The sequence below is a fragment of the Hylobates moloch genome, unplaced genomic scaffold, assembly GCF_009828535.3.
Source record: "Hylobates moloch isolate HMO894 unplaced genomic scaffold, HMol_V3 SCAFFOLD_6, whole genome shotgun sequence".
In the NCBI taxonomy this organism is placed as follows: Eukaryota; Metazoa; Chordata; class Mammalia; order Primates; family Hylobatidae; genus Hylobates; species Hylobates moloch.
The window spans coordinates 131,074,335-131,096,206 of NW_026652281.1; the positions used below are offsets into that span (position 1 = coordinate 131,074,335).

A 21,872-nucleotide genomic window follows, 5' to 3' on the forward strand; every position below is an offset into this window, starting at 1 on the left:
AATTTAAGTTGGGACATCAAACTTGAGTACAAGTTAGCCAGGAGAATAGGAAGAGTTTCAGGCAGAGAAACAAATGTAAAAGGCCAAAGGTGAAAGAAAGTATGGCAAGAAGTTTAATATGATTGAGAGTATCTAATGTAAGGGGGAGAAGTGTTAAACTAGAAAGTTAAGATCCAGATAATAAAGGCCGTATAATCGATGGTGAAGAATTCAAACTTTATAATGAGGAAGTGAGGAACCACTGAATGGTTTTAAGCAGAAACAGAATCATATTTAAATTTTAGAAAGATCACTTTGGTGGCTGGGTGGAGAATGGATTAGAAGGCAGAAAAGAAGGGAGGCAGGCTGAGGTAATAATCCAGGATCCAGGTAAGAGCAAATGGTGGATAAGAAGAAAAGAGGATCAATCATTATGCATCCATAATAATTAAAAATAAAAAGAAGAGAAGCAAAGGGGATTCCAGAACGTTGCAAGGATGGTAAGGAAGCTGTTGGAGTTAGTCTTGTGAAAGATGATGGAGAATCAGGAACACTTACAAAGAAACAAACAAGCAAATGGGTGACTCAAGATCAAAAAGCAATTAGCAAATTAAATCAGTGCGAAATGCTCTCTTTCCCTCTCCACTCATCTGAATCCTATACACTCCCCACTTTGTGGTCCAGCCCAAGGCTTCTCTGCAACATGGAATGCAGAAGAGAACTCTTGTACATAGAAATCTTCTAGCAATCTACTTACAGGCCATAGAGTATTTCTTAATTCACCATAGTTTGCCAGGGCAAATCATTACTGCTTCATACTCAGCATCTTCCCTAATATTCCCAGGAATAAAACAGTGTATCCTGGCTCTTCTCTCTCCATCCACTATCCTTTTGTCCCTCTCTCTTGGTGTTTAAGGCAGAGAATTAAATGATTTAGCGATCTCAGGTATAATAAGGTTTGGGAAAAGCTGATCTCACTAACTGATACAACTCTTCCTACATAACTCATCTAAACAACTGCTAATAATATCCTACTATTTAGGCAGACATTTTGTTTTCTCAAGTAATTTATAATTTGGATACAAGGGATGAATCTGAATCCATAGTGGGATGCATATACCCAAAGAGGTTCGCAAAATAATTCAATGGAGGGCAGGAAAAAAAATGGACTTTTTGTTTGTAGAGATTTATCTCATTCTATTAAAAATTCTATTTTAGGGTATATTTTAGAATGTAAATTATACATTATTATGGCAGTACATATAATTTATATAATTTACATATAAATTATTTATATTCACATATAATTTATATGAATTTACAGATTATATAATTTATAAACATCCAAATACCCAAATATTATGTCTGAATGTGAAACACTGCTTAGAGTTGTGATAAAAAAATTTTGAAGATTACTGTCATCTACTCTTTAGAATTGAGTAGAAAAAGTAGTTATTGCATTAGAATAAAAATGTATAAGGATGGAAAAGAGACTGGTTTAGTGCTTTGGAGGGACTCTGGAGAGGGGCTGGAGTCTTTCAAGCAGGAAGACTCCTGAAAAAAGGAATCAGGTACCTATGGTAGGGGGCAAGAGCCCAGGATGCTCATGGAAAATGAAGATAACCAACATCATCACCAGAACCAGGTTCTATGGTATTCTCTCCCCTCTGATACCACCACTTTTTTAAAAAACAGCTTCATAGAGACATAATTAAATACTAAGGTCACTATTGCATTCTCAACCAAAATCACTGAGGAAGGCTGGGGCACAGTGAGTGGTGGGGGGAATCCAGTGCTATCTTTTCAGAGCTCTGATCTCTGGTGAACAAGTAGGAGAAAAAAATAGCATAGACACAAATCCATCTGTTTAGAAAACTACTTGGAGTTCTCTGAATGGTATTTAAAGACTGAGATTTCTGATTACTATGCAAAGCCAGATGTTGAGTAAATTGAACAAATACTGTTAATGGCACTACAAACAAATAACAAGTTTATAAATAACTGAGGACTGCCATGTCAAGGCTTGATTAGGAAATTAGGAACAATGGAGCAACTTAAGAAAATCAAAATTAATTTCTTGGTTTCCTGCTAAGACTTTTAAAATGCATATTTTTACCTATTTATTTATGCCCTCCTAATAATGAAAGTAATAATAGCTACATTTGTTGAGCGCTTACTATATGCCACATATTAAATATAGTATTTCATTTAATCCTTATAACTTGAGAGGAATTAGCATACTCTCCTTACAGGTGAGGAAACAGAAGCTCAATGTTAAGTAACTTCCCAAAGTCACATGGCTTAGTAAATCGCAGATCTTGATTTTGAATCCAAGTCTAATTCCAAAACCTATCCTTTTATTCACCATGCTATACTGCCTTCTCAATATCTCAAGGCGCTTTAGAAACTTGTGTTCAAGAACCGTTTTCCAATCAGGACAAGTACCTTTACATAGAATAAGGTATCATTTAACAAGATGCTATACAGCCAGCCAGTTTGACTTCTTAGGACACAATGCAGAACACAAATGGAAACAAAAAAGAAAAAGTCCTGAAAGTAGGAGAGATCATGGCGGACAGGAGGCAGGAAGAGATTTCAGCTCCCACTTGGATGGACAGAGCAGTGCGTGGAGGCTCACGTCGTAAACTTCTGCTCCAGAATGACTACAGGAATACGTTAGGAAAGCCAAGAGAACCCATATACCCTCTGAAGGAAGTGGATTGCTCCTGCAGGACCCGGGAGACATCTCAAATACTGTGAGTGCCCAAATAGTGTGGAAGTGGGAAGGGAGATCATCTGCCCCAGAACACACACCCCACTGGGGAACCTGAGGGTCTAGATTATGGGAGACAAATCTGACCTTACTGGAGCTGAGTCAATTTAGAGAGCCAAGTGAAATACAGGGGTAGAGGAAGCAGTAGGAAAACCCCTGTGGGCTCGCTGGGTCCCCTAGCAAGCAATTTCCACCTTGCCTCACAGGGGTCCTTCGGGAGGATGGCCAGAGGCCCTGGGAAAAGGCCACAGGGAGAAGGAAACCTCCAGTTGAACTTTGTAACAATTGGAACTGATGGAGAAGTCTCCTGACCAGAACTTAGGAGAGGGCATGAATCCAGTGTGTGGACTCCACAGGCAGGGGGAAAATGAAAGTCCTACTTGCTTTCACAGCTGGGAGGTGGGTAGTCTGGGGCAAGTTCTCAGCCCTGCTTGCCCACTGCCTGGAAACAGACTCAGTGTGGTTGGGGAGCAGGCACAGTGAGAGTGAGACTGGCCCTTTGGGTTGCATGGAAAAGCCTGTGACTGCTGGCTTTCCCCCACTACCCTGACAACCTGCATGACACAGCAGAGGCAGCCATAATCCTCCTAGGAACATAACTCCATCGACCTGGACCTCATCCCCATTCCCCACAGCAGCCACAGCAAGACCCGCCGAAGGAGAGTCTGAGCTCACACACCTAACCCTGCCCTTCCCACCCTGATAACTGAAGAAAAAGAACATATACTCTTGGGAGTTCTAGGACCCTGCTCACTGCCTGTTTCTCCCCATACTACCACAGCTGATGCTTTCTTGAAAGTGCCACCTCCTGGCAGGAGGCCAACCAGCATAAAAATAGTGCATTAAGCAACCAAAGCCAAGGATGCTCAGAGTCCACTTCACCCCACTGCCACCTCCAGCAAAACAGGTGCTGGTATCCACAGCTGAGAGACCCACACAGACAGTTCACAGGACTCTGTGGAGAAAACCCCCAGTACCAAACTGGAGCCTGGGAGACTTACTGGGTGGCTAGATCCAAAAGAGACAACAACCACTGCAGCTTGGCTCTCAGGAAGTCACATCCCTAGGAAAAAGGGGAAGAGTGCTACGTCAAGGAAATACCCCGTGGGACAAAAGAATCTGAACAACACCCTTGAGCTCTAGACCTTTCCTCTGACAGAACTTACCCAAATGAGAAGGAACCAGAAAACCAACTCTGGTAATATGACAAAACAAGGTTCTTTAACACCCCCAAAAATCACACTAGCTCACCAGCAATGAATACAAACCAAGAAGAAATCCCTGATTCAACTGAAAAGGAATTCAGAAGGTTAGTTATTAAGCTAATCAAGGAGGCACCAGAGAAAGGCAAAGCCCAATTTAAGGAAATAAAAAAAATGATATGAGAAGTGATGGGAAAAATATTCAATGAAATAGATAGCATAAATAAAAAAAATCAAAACTTCAGGAAACAATGGATGCACTTACAGAAATGCAAAATGCTGTAGAAAGTCTCAGCAATAGAATTGAACAAGCAGAAGAAAGAATTTCAGAGCTCATAGACAAGGTCTTCAAATTAACCCATTCCAACAAAGACAAAAGAAAAAGAAAATACGAACAAAGCATCCAAGAAGTCTGGGATTATGTTAAACGACCAAACCTAAGAATAATTAGCATTCCTGAAGAAGATCAATGTAAAAGTTTGGAAAACACATTTGGGGGAATAATCGAGGAAAACTTCCCCAGCCTTGTTAGAGACTTAGGCATCCAAATACAAGAAGCTCAAAGAACATCTGGAAAATTCATTGCAAAAAGACCATCGCCTAGGCACACTGTAAACCAGTTATCTAAAGTTAAGACAAGGGAAAGAATCTCGAGCTGTGAGAGAGAAGCACCAGGTAACCTATAAAGGAAAAACCTATCAGATTAACAGATTTCTCAGCAGAAACCCTACAAGCTAGAAGGGATTGGGGCCCTATCTTCAGCCTCCTCACACAAAACAATTATCAGCCAAGAATTTTGTATCCAGTGAAACTAAGCTTCATAAATGAAGGAAAGATACAGTCTTTTTCAAACAAACAAATGCTGAGAGAATTCGCCACTACAAAGCCAGCAGTACAAGAACTGCACTGCAAGAACTGCTAAAAGGAGCTCTAAATCTTGAAACAAATCCTGGAAACACATCAAAACAGAACTTACTTAAAGCATAAATCTCGTGACATATAAAACAAAAATACAATTAAAAAAAAAACAAGGTGTACAGGCAACATAGCACAATGAATGGAATGGTGCCTCACATCTCAAAACTATATTCTTCTCAGCACCACATTGCACTTATTCCAAAATTGACCACATAGTTGGAAGCACTCCTCAGCAAATGTAAAAGAACAGAAATCACAACAAACTGTCTCTCAGACCGCAGTGCAATCAAATTAGAACTCAGGATTAAGAAACTCACTAAAAACCGCACAACTACATGGAAACTGAACAACCTGCTCCTGAATGACTACTGGGTACATAACAAAATAAAGGCAGAAATAAAGATATTCTTTGAAACCAATTAGAACAAAGACACAATGTACCAGAATCTCTGGGACACGTTTAAAGCCGTGTGTAAAACGGGGAAATTTATAGCACTAAATGCCCACAAGAGAAAGCAGGAAAGACCTAAAATCGACACCCTAACATCACAATTAAAAGAACTAGAGAAGCAAGAGCAAACAAATTCAAAAGCTAGCAAAAGGCAAGAAATAACTAAGATCAGAGCAGAACTGAAGGAGATAGAGACACAAAAAACCCTTCAAAAAATCAATGAATCCAGGAGCTGATTTTTTGCAAAGATCAACAAAATTGATAGACCGCTAGCAAGACTAATAAAGAAGAGAGAAGAATTAAATAGATGCAATAAAAAAAGATAAAGAGGATATCACCACTGATCCCACAGAAATACAAACTACCATCAGAGAATACTATAAACACCTCTACGCAAACTAGAAAATCAAGAAGAAATGGATACATTCCTGGACACATACGCCCTCCCAAGACTAAACCAGGAAGAAGCTGAATCCCTGAATAGACCAGTAACAGCCTCTGAAATTGAGGCAATAATTAATAGCTTACCAACCAAAAAAAGTCCAGGACCAGATGGATTCACAGTCGAATTCTACCAGAGGTACAAAGAGGAGCTGGTACCATTCCTTCTAAAACTATTCCAATCAATAAAAAAAGAGGGAATCCTCCCTAACTCATTTTATGAGGCCAGCATCATCCTGATACCAAAGCCTGGCAGAGACACAACAAAAAAAGAGAACTTTAGACCAATATCCCTGATGAACATTGATGCAAAAATCCTCAATAAAATACTGGCAAACCGAATCCAGCAGCACATCAAAAAGCTTATCCACCAAGATCAAGTTGGTTTCATCCCTGGGATGCAAAGCTGGTTCAACATACGCAAATCAATAAATGTAATCCATCACATAAACAGAACCAATGACAAAAACCACATAATTATCTCAACAGATGCAGAAAAGCCCTTTGACAAAATTCAACAGCCCTTCATGCTAAAAACTGTCAATAAACTAGGTATTGATGGAACGTATCTCAAAATAATAAGAGCTATTTATGACAAACCCACAGCCAGTATCATACTGAATGGGCAAAAACTGGAAGCATTCCCTTTGAAAACTGGCACAAGACAGGGATGCCCTCTCTCACCACTCCTATTCAACATAGTGTTGGAAGTTCTGGCCAGGGCACTCAGGCAAGAGAAAGAAATAAACAGTATTCGGTTAGGAAAAGAGGAAGTCAGATTGTCCCTGTTTGCAGATGACATGATTGTATATTTAGAAAACCCCATTGTCTCAGCCCAAAATCTCCTTAAGCTGATAAGCAACTTCAGCAAAGTCTCAGGACACAAAATCAATGTGCAAAAATCACAAGCTTTCTTATATACACCAATAACAGACAAACAGAGAGCCAAATCATGAGTGAACTCCCATTCACAATTGCTTCAAAGAGAATAAAATACCTAGGAATCCAACTTACAAGGGATGAGAAAGACCTCTTCAAGGAGAACCACAAACCACTGCTCAACAAAATAAAAGAGGACACAAACAAATGGAAGAACATTCCATGCTCATAGGAAGAATCAATATCGTGAAGATGGCCATACTGCCCAAGGTAATTTATAGATTCAATGCCATCCCCATCAAGCTACCAATGACTTTCTTCACAGAATTGGAAAAAACTACTTTAAAGTTCACATGGAACCAAAAAAGAGCCCGCATTGCCAAGTCAATCATAAGCAAAAAGAACAAAGCTGGAGGCATCACGCTACCTGACTTCAAACTATACTACAAGGCTACAGTAACCAAAACAGCATGGTACTGGTACCAAAAGGGAAATATAGACCAATGGAACAGAACAGAGGCCCCAGAAATAACATCACACATCTATAACCATCTGATCTTTGACAAACCTGACAAAAACAAGAAATGGGGAAAGGATTCCCTATTTAATAAATGGTGCTGGGAAAACTGGTTAGCCATATGGAGAAAGCTGAAACTGGATCCCTTCCTTACACCTTATACAAAAATTAATTCAAGATGGATTAGACTTAAATATTAGACCTAAACCCATAAAAACCCCAGAAGAAAACCTAGGTGATACCATTCAGGACATAGGCACGGGCAAGGACTTCATGACTAAAATACCAAAAGCAATGGCAACAAAAGCCAAAATTGACAAATGGGATCTAATTAAACTATAGAGCTTCTGCACAGCAAAAGAAACTACCATCAGAGTGAACAGGCAACCTACAGAAAGGGAGAAAATGTTTGCAATCTACCCATCTGACAAAGGACTAATATCCAGAATTTACAAAGAACTTAAACAAATTTACAAGAAAAAATCAAAAAACCCATCAAAAAGTGGGCAAAGGATATGAACAGACACTTCTCAAAAGAAGACATTTATGCAGCCAATAGACACATGAAAAAATGCTCATCATCACTGGTTATCAGAGAAATGCAAATCAAAACCACAATGAGATACCATCTCACACCAGTTAGAATGGCAATCATTAAAAAGTCAGGAAACAACAGGTGCTGGAGAGGATGTGAAGAAATAGGAATGCTTTTACAATGTTGCTGGGAGTGTAAACTAGTTCAACCATTGTGGAAGACAGTGTGGTGATTCCTCAAGGACCTAGAACTAGAAATACCATTTGACCCAGTGATCCCATTACTCGATATATACCCAAAGGATTATAAATCGTGCTACTATAAAGACACATGCACACATACGTTTATTGCAGCACTATTCACAATAGCAAAGACTTGGAACCAACCCAAATGTCCATCAATGATAGACTGGATTAAGAAAATGTGGCACATATACACCATGCAATACTATGCAGCCATAAAAAAGGATGAGTTCACGTCCTTTGTAGCGACATGGATGAAGCTGGAAACCATCATTCTGAGCAAACTATCGCTAGGACAGAAAACCCAACACCACTTGTTCTCACCCATAGGTGGGAACTGAACAATGGTAACACTTGGACACAGGGCAGGGAACATCATACACCGGGGCCTGTTGTGGGGTGGGGGGATGGGGGAGGGATAGCATTGGGAGAAGTGCCTAACGTAAATGACGAGTTGATGGGTGCAGCAAACCAACACGGCACATGTATATATATGTAACAGGCCTGCACGTTGTGCACATGTACCCTAAAACTTAAAGTATACTAATAAAATAATAAAAAAAGAAAAAATAAAAGAAAAAGATACTTGCACACGCATGTTTATAGCAGCACAATTCAAAATTGCAAAAATGTGGAACCAACTCAAATGCCCATCAATCAACAAGTAGATAAAGAAACTGTGGTATATATATATATATATATATATGATGGAATACTACTCAGCCATAAAAAGGAATGAATTAATGCATTCGCAGCAACCTGGATGAGACTGGATGCTATTACTCTAAGTGAAGTAACTCAGGAATGGAAAACCAAACATCATATGTTCTCATTCATAAGTAGGAGCTAAGCTATGAGGATGCAAACACTTAAGAATGACACAATGGGCTTTGGGGACTCAGGGGGAAAGGATGGGAAAGGTGTGTGGTGTACACTCCTCAGGTGCACAAATTGGGTGCAGTGTATACTGCTCAGGTGATGGGTGCACCAAATTCTCACGAATCACCAGTAAAGAACTTACTCGTAATCAACCACCACCTGTTCCCTGATAACCTATGGAAATAAAAAAATTGAAAAAAATAAACAAAAGACAAAGAGCACTGGTAAAGATAACTATGTAATTATAAATGATATACATGTATATTTCTTCTCCTCAACTGATTTAAAAAGAAAAAGAAAAAAAAGTCCCTGTTTGTAGAGAATCCACACAGTTTAACTTTATGTTTCCTGTCACAAGAAAGACTCTAAGACCCTCACTCAGAGCTCTTTGCTTTTAATAGACATCTCAAATAAAATTAGTTACCTGGTTTCTCACCCACAGATTAGAAATAGAAAACCAAATGAGATTCAGGGGATATCAGAAGCCAGCTAACAGTGAAGTAAAAGATGAACAGATAAATGAACAGAAAGAAATAAAGATGCACAATTCTAAAAAGCAATCAGAGACATTTTTAAAAAGCATTGCAGTTTAGGTCATTTAATCTGGTAATTCTCAAACTTGTTGGTCTCAGGACTTTGCTGTTCTTGTAAAACTTTCTGAGAACATTAAAGAGCTTTTTTAGTGTAAGTTTTATACATATACATATAAAAAGTTATAAATATATAAAGCTAAAACAAAGTGTTTATTAATTCATTCAAAACAGTAAACCCACACTACTTATTAACATAAACATACTTTTTATTTTAAAAAACTGTATTTTTCAAAAAAGAAAAAGTTTAGTGAGAACAGTTCCATCAGGGTTGAATCTCTTTAATATCTAGTTTAACAGATGATAAATTCTCTTATCTACTTTTATATTGTCTGTTACGTTGCTTTGTTTAAGTATATGAACCAACTTTACAAAGATACATAGTTGGAAAGGAAAGAAGTATTTTAATAGACTTTTCAGATAATTATTAATATTCTTTAATACATTAAAACTCAACAAGTGGTCGTTTCTTAAAAATTAGTTGCAATGAACTATATTGCAATATACCTGAAACCGTATCATAAAATTTTGTACACTGAATTAAAATCCATTAGGTCTTTTACCCATGGTGATTTGACATTTAGAAAATATTGGTTCTCTGAGTTATGCAGATTTTCCAAATGCTGACACATTTCCTTGTTAAGATATCAAAAAGTGGTATTTTAACAAATATGATAACCACCAATTTCATCAGAAGAGTCTATAAGCACTGGGAAGCTGTCAAGCTCACCACAGCAGCAAATATGTTTTACAAAGTTTCAACCTTCACTTAGATTTTTATCATGACTCACAAATAAATTAGTTGCTTTCCTTGAAGAAAAGGTTCACTTCATTCATTTTCAGGAAAATGTGTACCAATTATCCTATTCTGAATAGTCTCTGTGACTGTTATCCTTTCAAGTAAAAATGGTATTCCACGAAAAAAGCACGTAGTTCAGCTCACAACTCAAACAATGTAAGTGCTTCTCCTGAGACAACCATCATACTTCAGTAGGCATCACACAGAATATTTGTAAGACACAAACTTAAAGGTAAAGATTTAATAAAATTAATTTTTACTGCTTCATCAAGGACAAGATTAAATAAAACTGGCACTTTTCTTTTTTAACTGCCAGTGCATGGCAATGAAAATGCAATGACACTAGTAGAGTTTGCTAACATCTTGATCCATGTTATGGCACCAGCAATTTTATGCATCATTGTCATTCACCATCAGCACAAATGCCAAAGCAGAAAAAAAATCATTATAATTTTTAAAAAATTCCTAAGTAGACAACATCTTAGTATTATGATGCAGAGTTTTGATTTATAGACTCCCTGAAAGGGTTTTGGGAATTCAAGGTCTACAGACCACACTTTGTTCATCATTGATTTAACCTACTACATGGGTGATTGGCCCTATGTCTTAATGAAACCTGAGAGAATTTTTCCATTCACTTTTAATGTTTATAACTGATTATTTCATCAAGAAAAGGCAACACTATATTCATTAGATTCCACTTTTTTTAAAAAAAAAGGTCAGTTAGTGTATATCTTAGAAATATTTCCAGCTAAAATGTTAATAAAACAACCCGTAGAACTTAATATTCAGTTGCCTGGCAATTATACTTTATGTCAGCCATCTCACTTCCTGACCCATCTCATTTCCTGATAATTTTGCAAATATATATAGTATCTACATTTACATTTTCTGAGAAATGCAGATATTAAAATATGGTATAAGAGTTTTCAAAATAAAAAAAGACAAACTATCACCCACATTTTAGATAACTGCCATCCTGCATGCTTCAATTCAAGACAGAATCAGGGGTTACAAGAGTCAGAGAGGCAAAGGTAAAGTACCTAGGAATATAAAAGCTCATATGAATGACCAGTCAAACTGAGGCAAGAATCTGACGAGAACAGCTTTCTAACTGCAAAAATAGGCAAAGATGTGAGGTGCAAGATTAGACCTTGAGAAGCCACAGAGTTTGGTTGGAAGGAGGTAGGGAGACATGGGCATAAGGCCAACTGCCCCCATCAATGCCTAGTCAGGTGCAAGGCTGCAGAGAATTTTACACAGAGAATTTGCATAAAAATTTTCACTGAAAAAGTAAAACCAAGCCAGTGTAAAAAGAGAGTAAATAATTTATTTCAAGGGCAATGCACTGCATACAAACACACTGCATCCTCTCCACTCAGATACTAAATTTTCATATTACCTTTTTTCTCTTCTTCCTCTTCTTCACAAAATTCTGCTAGAGAAAATGCTTCTTTGAGTTGCTCTAATTCAACTTTTAGAGTCTCTAATTCTTCTCCACTCAGAGAATTAAGGATAGATTTCACCTGAATGGATACAAGAATAAAATGTTGTAGGAGTATGAAAGAAAAGAAAAACATTCACAAACAGGGAAGAGACTATAAAAAGATCATATTGAAGTCAAAATTATGAGCTCATCAGCCAGCACAAGTTATTCCTTAAGAACATTAACACAAGAGGCTGGTTATGACAGAAAGGTAGGGAGACTCTGTACTTCTAAAAGTAATACCAGCCAGAAATTCCTGGAAATTATCAGTGTTTGACAACAGCTTAGAAATCACAGAAAAATGAGATAATCTTAAATCAATTAAAAGCTAACAAGTAACTGTACACAAATTGGCAGCTCAAGTCAACAGGTTTCTTGGCAGCCTAGGCCAAAGAAACTAAAAAAAAAAAAAAAAAAAAAAAAAAAAAAGACCAAAATGAACGAAAAATAACACATGTCCTATTAAGACCTCTTTGTTAATCTGTCTTTTTTGTTTAAATTTAAAGAAATAATACTTGACTAATTCTACTTTTAGCAATTAGTTCAATCAAACATTAGTTTTTTATTTTGTGGTAGTATTTCCAAGGCATCTCAAGCCTCTAACAAAAAATACATTTCATCTTCCAAATGTACAAAGAAAAAAGAAACTATGCAGCATTCTTTTACTTGAAGACTTTTTCCAGTTGAGATTTTGGCTTGGAATTACCTTTATTTCACTTTCTCGGGAAAGCATCTCCAGAGCTTCTAGATGTGAAAGGCCTTGAAATTCATCAAAGAGTAGCCCATAATGAGTTTTCTTGTCTGTTTCCATGGTAACCTCATTGGAGGTCCGTATCTCTTCTTTCTCCTTCGCCTCTCGTAAAACCTAAAGAGATGGAGGCATTATACTGTAGCAAACAATGAGAGCTCAAGGGTGAGTTCTGAGAATTGAAGGAAGCAAAGCTTAGACAGGTTACAGTACAGAGGACTGCCCTTTCATTCTTGGCACTGCAGTTCAAATCTGGTAGGCTCAGGAGCTGCAGAAAGAAAAACGATCACACATAATTTGAGACGGAGTTTCACTCTGTCACCCAGGCTGGAGTGCAGTGCCACGATCTCTGCTCACTGCAACCTCTGCCTCTCGGGTTTAAGCCATTCTCGTGTTTCAGCCTCCCAAGTAGCTGGGATTATAGGCATACGCCACCACATCCAGCTAATTTTTGTATTTTTAGAAGAGATAGGGTTTCATCATGTTGGTCAGGTTGATCTTGAACTCCTGACCTCAACTGATCCACCTGCCTCGGCTTCCCAAAGTGCTGGGATTATAGCCGTGAGCCACCGCGCCTGGCCACATAATTTGATCCTAGACAGTGCAAATCACACCCAAGGAACCAGGTGTTTCTCTGAAAGTGATTTAAACATTAAAACAAACAAACAAACAAAAAACCCTGACAGGGTTTAGCATTTTGCACTGCACTGATGGGAGGCTCCTGCAGAAAGGAAAGAGGAAGAAAAAAGAGCTGGGTGTTTTCGTAAGCAGTAGAGCTCTCACCGATCCCTGATCCCCCCAAAAAAAGCCTGAATAAACATTGAAAATTCTTGAAAACACTAACAAGGTTCCAAGTAAACAAAGGCAAAAATACAGATCAAAACAGAAACAGGAAGTAAACAGGTAAGGATAATCAGTACCTGAGATAGTGTAGCATTTCGGTTCATCAGACCCTTGGTTCTTTTAAATCCAGGATCCCCTTCTGCTATCACATCCATTGTCTTTTTTCCAATGAATTCTAAGGCATCCAAACCCCCACTTATAACACTCTTTCCCTAGAAAATACATGCAACCTCATTACAACAATATTGAGAAAACATATTTTTATGCATTTTTATTGTGTATTTATTATATAAAAATAGTGGCTAACAATACCAAGCATTGGCAAGAATGTAAGGCAAGTGAAACAATCACACACTGCTTGTGGGAATGTAAATAGGTATAACCACGTTAGAAAACTGTTTGTCAATATCTATTACAGCTGCATGACCCAGCAATTCCACTCATGGTTACATCCTAACAGAAATAAGTACAGAGGTTCATTAGAAGACATGTACGAAAATGTTCATAACAGCTCTGTTTGTAATAGCTACAAACTGAAAACTACCCCAATGCTCACCAACTGTGGAATGAATAAACAAAATGTGACAAAGCTTCACAATGAAATACAACAAAGAAAATCAAATCTACCACACAAACTGCAGCATAGATAAATTATACAAATATAATGTTTATGAAAGCAGTTAGATAACTATATATCATTCCACTTATGTAAAGCTGAAATGCAGGCAAAATTAACCTATGATGGTGGAAGTCAGGATTATGGTTATCTTGGTGCAGGAGACGGCGAGAGGGGAAGACACAGAAAACTGGGAGAGGACACAAGATGGTGGGGAGATCTGATGTACAGTAATACTGTTTCTTACTCTGGGTGTTTCACACTGAAAATTCAAACAACACTGATTGTTTCATTCTTCTGTATGTATATTTCAATAAAGTTAAAATTTAAAAAAACTAGCTATCTATCCTCATGTAGCAAAGATATTTAGCTTCCTAGATAATCTTCTTACAAACGTTTTTAATCATATATAGCTTCGCAAATATCTGTCATAAAGATCACATTTCCCCTTTGCCTAAAAGATGCAACTATGAGAAAAATATTTTTGTAAAGTAGACATTTTTTAGGGCCACCAAATTAAGAATTCCTAATCCATAAAATAATACGTATATTGTCTCTCTGTAACTCCTACTCCCTTATTTATTGCTACTCCTTTATTTCCTACTTTCTTCCTTATTGCTTTAATGAAAGTTTTCAAGTAGCATTCACTCCACCCATAAAACCAAAGTGACTGATCTTCAGTGGCTTGGACTCTTTTAAAAGTAATCAGTCCACATGGCTGTTCAAAGAAAAGAGAGAGAAAGATATGTAAACCCATTGTAATAACGGAAAGGAACAGGCCACCTTGCACTTTTTTACTTACTGTGCTCTGAACAGCAGTAGAGATGGTCGAGAATACACCAAATGCCCCAGCCACTGGGGAGGAGTTTTCATTCTCTTTGGCATTTGTCTCTCCTACAAGAGGGAGGGGATGTGTAAACATGAAGGGAAGGTCCCTTAACTCTTACGCTTTATTAGCATCTATGTGAATTTTTTAAAACTAGACCCTGCTTACTACACACTAGGCCTTAGCCCTCTTTATCATTTTAAACCATTTGCTTATTTTAAAATGAAAGCTAAGATAGGCAGTTCTCATTTTCTTTTCATTTCAAAAATAAAATCCAATTTAGTAAACAAACTGCTGATATATACAACAGACTATATGTTGTATGATTCCAATTATATAATCTTCTGGACAAGGTCAAACTATAAGGTCAGAAAACAGATCAGTAATTGCTAAGAACTGAGAGGAGAACAGAGTGACTACAAAAGGACATGAGAGAACCTTTTTGGGGTAATAAAAATATTCTTATGTCTCAATTATCAATACAGATATAGGAAACATTCTATATATCTGTACTGATCATTCTATATAGAGTGTTTTCTACATCTGTATAATCACAGTGTACTATGATTACACAGTATAAACAGAAGTATATATACTGGTCAAAACATGTAAAACTGTACACCTAAAAAGAATAAATTTTACTGTGTGTAAATTATAATTTGATAAACCTGATTTTTAAAAATCCAGTCTATTTTAAATTTTATCCTAGAAAATTATGATTAGTAGAAATCAAACAGACATACATTACAAAGATGGGTATGTTTCAAAAAAAAAATCTATTAACTTAAAAATTTCACATAGGAGAACAACCATTATACCAAATAATTTCAGTATTATCAAATACTCTATTATAGAGAGGACTTCTACTTCTAGCCATGACAGATTAACTGGTATTAGATATACCCTCCTGCCACAACAACTGAAAAACTGGACAATATATAAGAAGCAACTGTCTTCAGACATAGGACAATAGGCAGTATAAGACTTTGGTTCACACAAGAAGAAAAACAAAGCAAACCTTACAACTGGCTTGGCTTTCTGTATAGAGGAGCTTTCCAGGCCATGACAGAGGGAGGAGAAACCCAAGCAGGGCATGGCAATCAGTTTGAGTGGAAGAAACGGAGACTGGAATCTGGGAATGCTGAAGCAATTGGAATTTGCAGGTCAGAAAACCACAGAGGAGGAAGCTACATAGCTAAAGAGTTCTAAGAATCTGCATAGGCATGCCCAAAGACACCTTTAGGTGTTTTTGCTTAAATACTGCACTGCTGAGGCACTGGGAGACTCCACAAGTCTGTACAAAGAACTACCACGGAGCTCTAAGCTAAGCAATCCCCAGAGCTCATGCTAGGCTGAGAGACATTTAACCTCCAACCAAACACCTGGGAATTAAGGTGGAGACTTCAGAAGAGTCAAGCCTTAGCAGTAGAGATAAACAGTACTTAGAGTAAAGGCCACTCTAGACTCACCCTAAAACAAGCTTTACAAAAAGCCTTGGCCAGACACGGTGGCTTACGCCTGTAATCCCAGCACTTTGGGAGGCCGAGGCAGGAGGATCACTTGAGGTCAGGAGTTTGAGACCAGCCTGGCCAACACGGCAAAACCTCACCTCTACTAAAAATATAAAAATTAGCCAGGCATGATGGCACATGCTTGCAATCCCAGCCACTTGGGAGGCTAAGGCAGGAGAAGAGTTTGAACCCAGGAGGCAGAGGTTGCAGTGAGCTGAGATCGCACCACTGCACTTCAGCCTGGGCGACAGAGTGAGACTCCGTCTCAAAAAAAAAAAAAAGCCTTAAAAGCATCAATTTAAGCTGCAAATACCTTAACTGCCCACCGACAAAAAGAAAGCAGAAGATAGCACCCTTTAAAGGAAGACAACAAAATCCCTAATAGATGATCAATGATTTCCATCAGTGGCCTATGCTTATCTCAAAATTCTGAAAACATACATGTTGACTACAAGACACATCCTTGGCAGAGGAATTAACCTCCTTCCTCAGGAACTTTAGAAGATAGAAGGGGTTTAGTATCAAAAGGCAGTCCATTGTAATTTTGGAAAGTTCTCCCTGTTAAACTCTTTATTAAACTAAAACCTAACTCTATATAACTTCCACTGAGTGGTATCAGTTACTAGTTCTCTCCCCATAAACCATGAATAATAAACCTAATCCTCTTCTCCATGCTAGTCTTCAGAAAAAGACCAGAATATTCTCCCAATCTCCCTTCTCCAGATTACCAGATTCAATATCTCTTATAAGACTTTCTCTTATAAGACTTTAATTCTAGACATTTCACTATTGTGAAAGAAAATAAAATCTCAGGACCCCAAATTTACTATGCCAAAGGGAACAGTTAAGCTGAAAGCTAAGTTACACAAAAACTGCCTTTCCCTTTGTTCCTAAGCAGAAAGGCCAGACAGAAGGCCAGACGTTTCCACAGGTAGCTACTCTACGTTTACTATATCTCATGTAAACTGCCAATTTACTGAGCATAAGACAAATACATAATTGACTCTACCTGTGCTCTTTCCTTTTACACATAAAATGTGGATTCAGTGAACACTGATCAAAGATTCAAAAGAAGGCAACCACTTGCCCCTCTTATCTACCCTCCCCTTTCTTTTCTTCCTCTTTTCCCTACAGCCCACTCTTCCTCCTTTAAATATTGAAGTCACCCAGACCCTCTTCAAAAAAAGTATGGAAGGTAGATTGTTTCTGTGGTTTGCATTCCTTTTTCCCAGGTGCATCCTCAAACTTAGCAAAATAAACCTCTAACTTGAGACCTGTCTCAAATACTTTTTGATTTACACTATCTAGCTCACTCTTTTCTGGATTCACCCAGTTTTTCAAAGCCCTTCTTAAAACATGGCCCTCTGTGGTAGATATCTTTCAGTGTCATCAAGATGCTGCTGTTAACATACACAAAGCCACTTCTAACCCCCTTTTTCCTTGGCTGCTAAACCCATATCCTGATCTTGAGGTTTCTGATAATGCCCAAAACACTCTCTCAGCATCTCTTGCTGCTACATTAAGAACATGAGATCCTGTTCTAGGCAATGGCATTGGAGAAGAAACATGCTTGGGACTGCTGGAAAACATTTCCCCTCTTTAAAGAAAGAGGGATGCATGAGGAGAAATGACACTTCCCATCTACTTCATTCTTGACTTTGAGCATGGTTATTTTAGAACACTATACTTGGAGTTGCAGTATTATCAGGCAACCATAAAGAAACTATAAAGAAATCAACAAAGAATACTGTAGAGAAGCCAGCCCGGAACCTTGACATCACTGAGCCACTAAACTAACTCTGGAACAGCCTACTTCTAGAGTCCTTAAGTAAGAAAAATACTTGACTTTCATTCACACATGCTGTTACTTGCAGCTAAAATAGTTTAACTGATGCAGGCATCACTAAGAACAGTGCCTCCAATTCACATACATAGTCCTTTGCAGCCATGTTTATACATGTGACTTGTCTCCTGGCCATAAGTGATCCATGGACATATGACCCAAGTTTAGACTGATCTAATTCTTTTACCTAGGAATTCAGAAGTGGAAATAACTGATGCCAGGATTCAATATAAAGCTGGAGCTGAGGAAAATAAGCAGCGAAAGTCAGTCTGCTTCAAGAAAAAAACTAAGACAGATCAGCAAAAAGAAACAAGAGTGAGAGACAATAAAGCCCATGAGAGATGAAGAATGCAAACCAGGCCTTGAAAAGATTCCTATTTTCTGGTCCCAGGCCCTCTCGATTTCTGGTTATAATTCTAGCCTTCATAGTTTGAGAGTAGGTTTCTGTCTGATCAAGGCCAGCCTCTAGAATTAAACGTAGTCTTCATGAAAATCTGAACGCAAAAAGAATACACCCCCAAAACAATACATTATTTTTCTCGTGTCACAACAGACTCAGATTCAGCTAACTCTTATTAGTCTCTTATTCAATTATGCCAAGCAAAATGCTAAGCAATTTTTATATTGTATATTCATGGCCTTATTTGTTTAAATGTTTATAACAGTCACTTGAGATATAAAATATCATTCTATTTCAGATGTGGAAAGTGAAGTAAAGGGACAAATAAGCAGTTAAAGGACATAGATGTCTAAATGGGAGCTAAAGATTCTAAATCCTCTTTCTCACTACAGTCCCATGATGCCCTGAGTATCAGATGTCCAATAAATACCTACTGAAAAATTAGTTCAACTGTTCCATTTCAATTCATAATTCTAGGTCTTTATGTTTCCATATACTGACCTGCTACATACTTGACTTCAGTTGAAATTTCACTGGGACTAGGGATTCCAAGGGAAGTCTCTGCCTTCTCGATGACATTTGAAATACCTTGTCCTAATGGGAAAAATAACTTTTTTTTTTTTTGCTATTTGTCACCAAAACTGAAGAAACAAACCAAAAATCAAACTTGAAGATTTTTAAAATCATTTAGGACCACAAGACATGTTATTTTGACAATATATAACTAATCTTGGCACTATTTCCTTAAAAAAATTGATTCATCATCACCAAAGAATAAGTTCACAGTAATAATTCCTAGGCTTCAATATTCTAATGAAGAAATGCTACAAACTCTAGTGGCAGTATATATCAGCCCATCATTACTAATGCATCCTCAAATTATAAAGCCTTTGAGCAAACATGAAAGGAAGAATTTTAACCAAGTCATATGCAATGCAGATCTGTATAAAATACACACAAAAATAACTAAATGACTGATGATCTTACCTACTGTGGCTACTGTAGCCGAGGCTGAGGAGAGTATGGACTTGCCCCAGCTCCCCCAATAACCCCATCTGGTCTGGGGTACATCTTTGGAAACATTATCCTAATTTCCCAGTAGGCAGAAAAACAAAAGGCAAAGAAAAATGAAAAAATTAGAGGAAAATCAGAATGTACAGACAAGGTATCTAATTATTAGCCAAAAGCATGGGTGAACAAATACATATTATTTAGCTAAAGAAATGTATTGCTTGACTGGCAGATATATGCTATCAGCATGTAAGTACCATGTAGCAAAAGCAATTATTCATAAAGGCATTTATAGAACTGAAAAGACTATATTTTAGGGTTGTAAAGAGAAAGAAATAAGAGCAATTCTAAATTGGTATTTATGCCAAATTTATTTTAGCCCCAACATTTTTTAATCCTAATATTTTAATAGATACCCTACTTTGTCTGTGGTCTGTGATACCTGAATAGGGAGAACTTTTGAAGTCTCAAGGTCACTGGAAGGTTTGGTCTCTGGTCTTTTCCGAGTGGAAATTACAGGTTCTGATTTACTCTCTGGTTTGGCACCTTGGTCAACAGACTCAGAATTCTTGGCTGGCTCACAGTTTCCATCTTCAAGGATGGGGGCTGCTTCAGTTAGCAGTGGAGTCTCAATATCATCTTTATCTGACATGATTAGAACATCAGCTGGTAAAATGAAAGCCAAAAAAAAAAAACATTTACATAGGCTTCTTTGGTATAAAGTATTTGTTTAAATTTTTTAGTTTGAGATTATCATAGATTCACATACAAGTATAAGGAATAATACAGAGATCCCATACACCTTCATCCAGTTTCCCCCAATGGTAAAACTTCCACAAATATCACAACCAGGAAACTGTTATCAATGCAATCCACTGATCTCATTCAGACTTTATCAGTTTTACACACACTCATTTGTATTTAGTTCTATAAAATTTTATCACATGTATAGCTTCGTGTGACTATCACTACCACAATCAAGATACAGAACAGTTCAGTCACAAGGATCCCTTGTGCTATCCTTTTTTTAGCCATAACCACCTCCCACACTCCTTCCAACCCAAAGCAATTACTGATCTCTCTGATGGACAGGTGTCCATCTCTGTAATTCTGTCATTTCGAGATGTTATATAAACGAAATCATACAGCATGTTACCTATTGACTTTTTTCATTCAACATAAGCCCCTCAAGATCAATTTAATTTGTATCAATATTCCTTTTTATTTCTGAGTAGTATTCCATAGTATACATGTATCACAATTTACCCATTTATCCACTGAAGGATATCTGTATTGTTTCCAGTTTGGGACTATTATAAATAAAACAGCTATGAAAGTTCATGTATAGGTTTTTTGGGGAACATAAGCTTTCATTTCTCTGGGGTAAATGACCAAGAGTGCAATTGCTGGGTCATATGGTTAAGTTCACATTTAGTTTTATGAGAAACTGCCATACTCTTTTCCAGACTAGCTACACCGTTTTACATTTCCACCAGCAATGTATGAGTGATCAAGTTTTTCTGCATTCTTGCCAGCATTTGACACTGTCGCTACTTTTTTATTTGAGCCATTCTGACAGTTGTGTGGTGATATCTCACTGTGGATTTAAGTTGCATTTCTCTAAGACATAATAAGGTTGAACATCTTTTCATGTGCCTATATGCCATCTGTATATCCTTGTCAGTGAAATATCTTTTTATCTTTTGCCCATTTTCTAATGAGATTTTTTTTTTACTGTTGAGTTTTGAGAGCTCTTCATATATTCTGTAGAATATGTGGTTTGCAAATATTTTTTTCCAGTCTGTGGCTTATCTTTTAATTGTCTCCGTTGGGCCTTTCAGAGCAAGTCTTTAATTTTAATGAGGTATAATTTATCAATTTTTCCTTTTATTTATTGTCCGTAAAAATCTTTTAGTTATTAATCATTCCTACCTCAATTTTTCCAGGACATTATGAAATTTAAGCCATCAGATAGGATTTATGTCAGATCAACTTTTGAATACCAATGTTACTCAATTCAATTCCTTCCAGATGTAGAGCTCTTTGGCAATTAAAGCCAAGATACTATCGGTGTCTCTACAAAGAACAGACACTAGTTTCCAGGATAATCAAGGATTATCAGAGTAGAAATCAATACACCTCACACATATGTACACACACGCTGTAGGTATGTACTGACATGTACTAAGCGCAGAATTAGACCCAACCCATGCTATCAAAATGCTTCTAATGTATTAGAAAAGAAAGGCATATTAAAACTAAGGGAGACTGGATGCAGCACTATAGAAGATGCTGCATTCAGTCCAACACACAAAATGCTGAAACATCCCTGCCAGACCATCCAACACACAAAATGCTGAAAAAAAAAAAACAGAACTCCGTT

The 21,872-nt window shown here is 37.4% G+C and overlaps 1 protein-coding gene across 6 annotated transcripts in view; it reads right to left on the reverse strand.

Annotated features, from left to right (window-relative positions):
- The window catches only part of FAM114A2 (family with sequence similarity 114 member A2), a 46,021-nt gene that overhangs the window by 21,869 nt on the left and 2,280 nt on the right, over nt 1-21,872 (reverse strand). For all 6 annotated transcript variants that reach the window (XM_032158440.2, XM_058440069.1, XM_032158441.2 and 3 more), the window contains 7 exons: nt 19,932-20,155; nt 19,466-19,565; nt 18,980-19,072; nt 14,701-14,792; nt 13,360-13,494; nt 12,398-12,556; nt 11,608-11,731 (listed from right to left, as the gene is read on the reverse strand). In XM_032158440.2, the coding sequence (XP_032014331.1) occupies nt 11,608-11,731; nt 12,398-12,556; nt 13,360-13,494; nt 14,701-14,792; nt 18,980-19,072; nt 19,466-19,565; nt 19,932-20,141 (913 nt within the window). In that variant the 5' untranslated portion in view covers nt 20,142-20,155. The remainder of the gene's footprint in view (nt 1-11,607; nt 11,732-12,397; nt 12,557-13,359; nt 13,495-14,700; nt 14,793-18,979; nt 19,073-19,465; nt 19,566-19,931; nt 20,156-21,872) is intronic.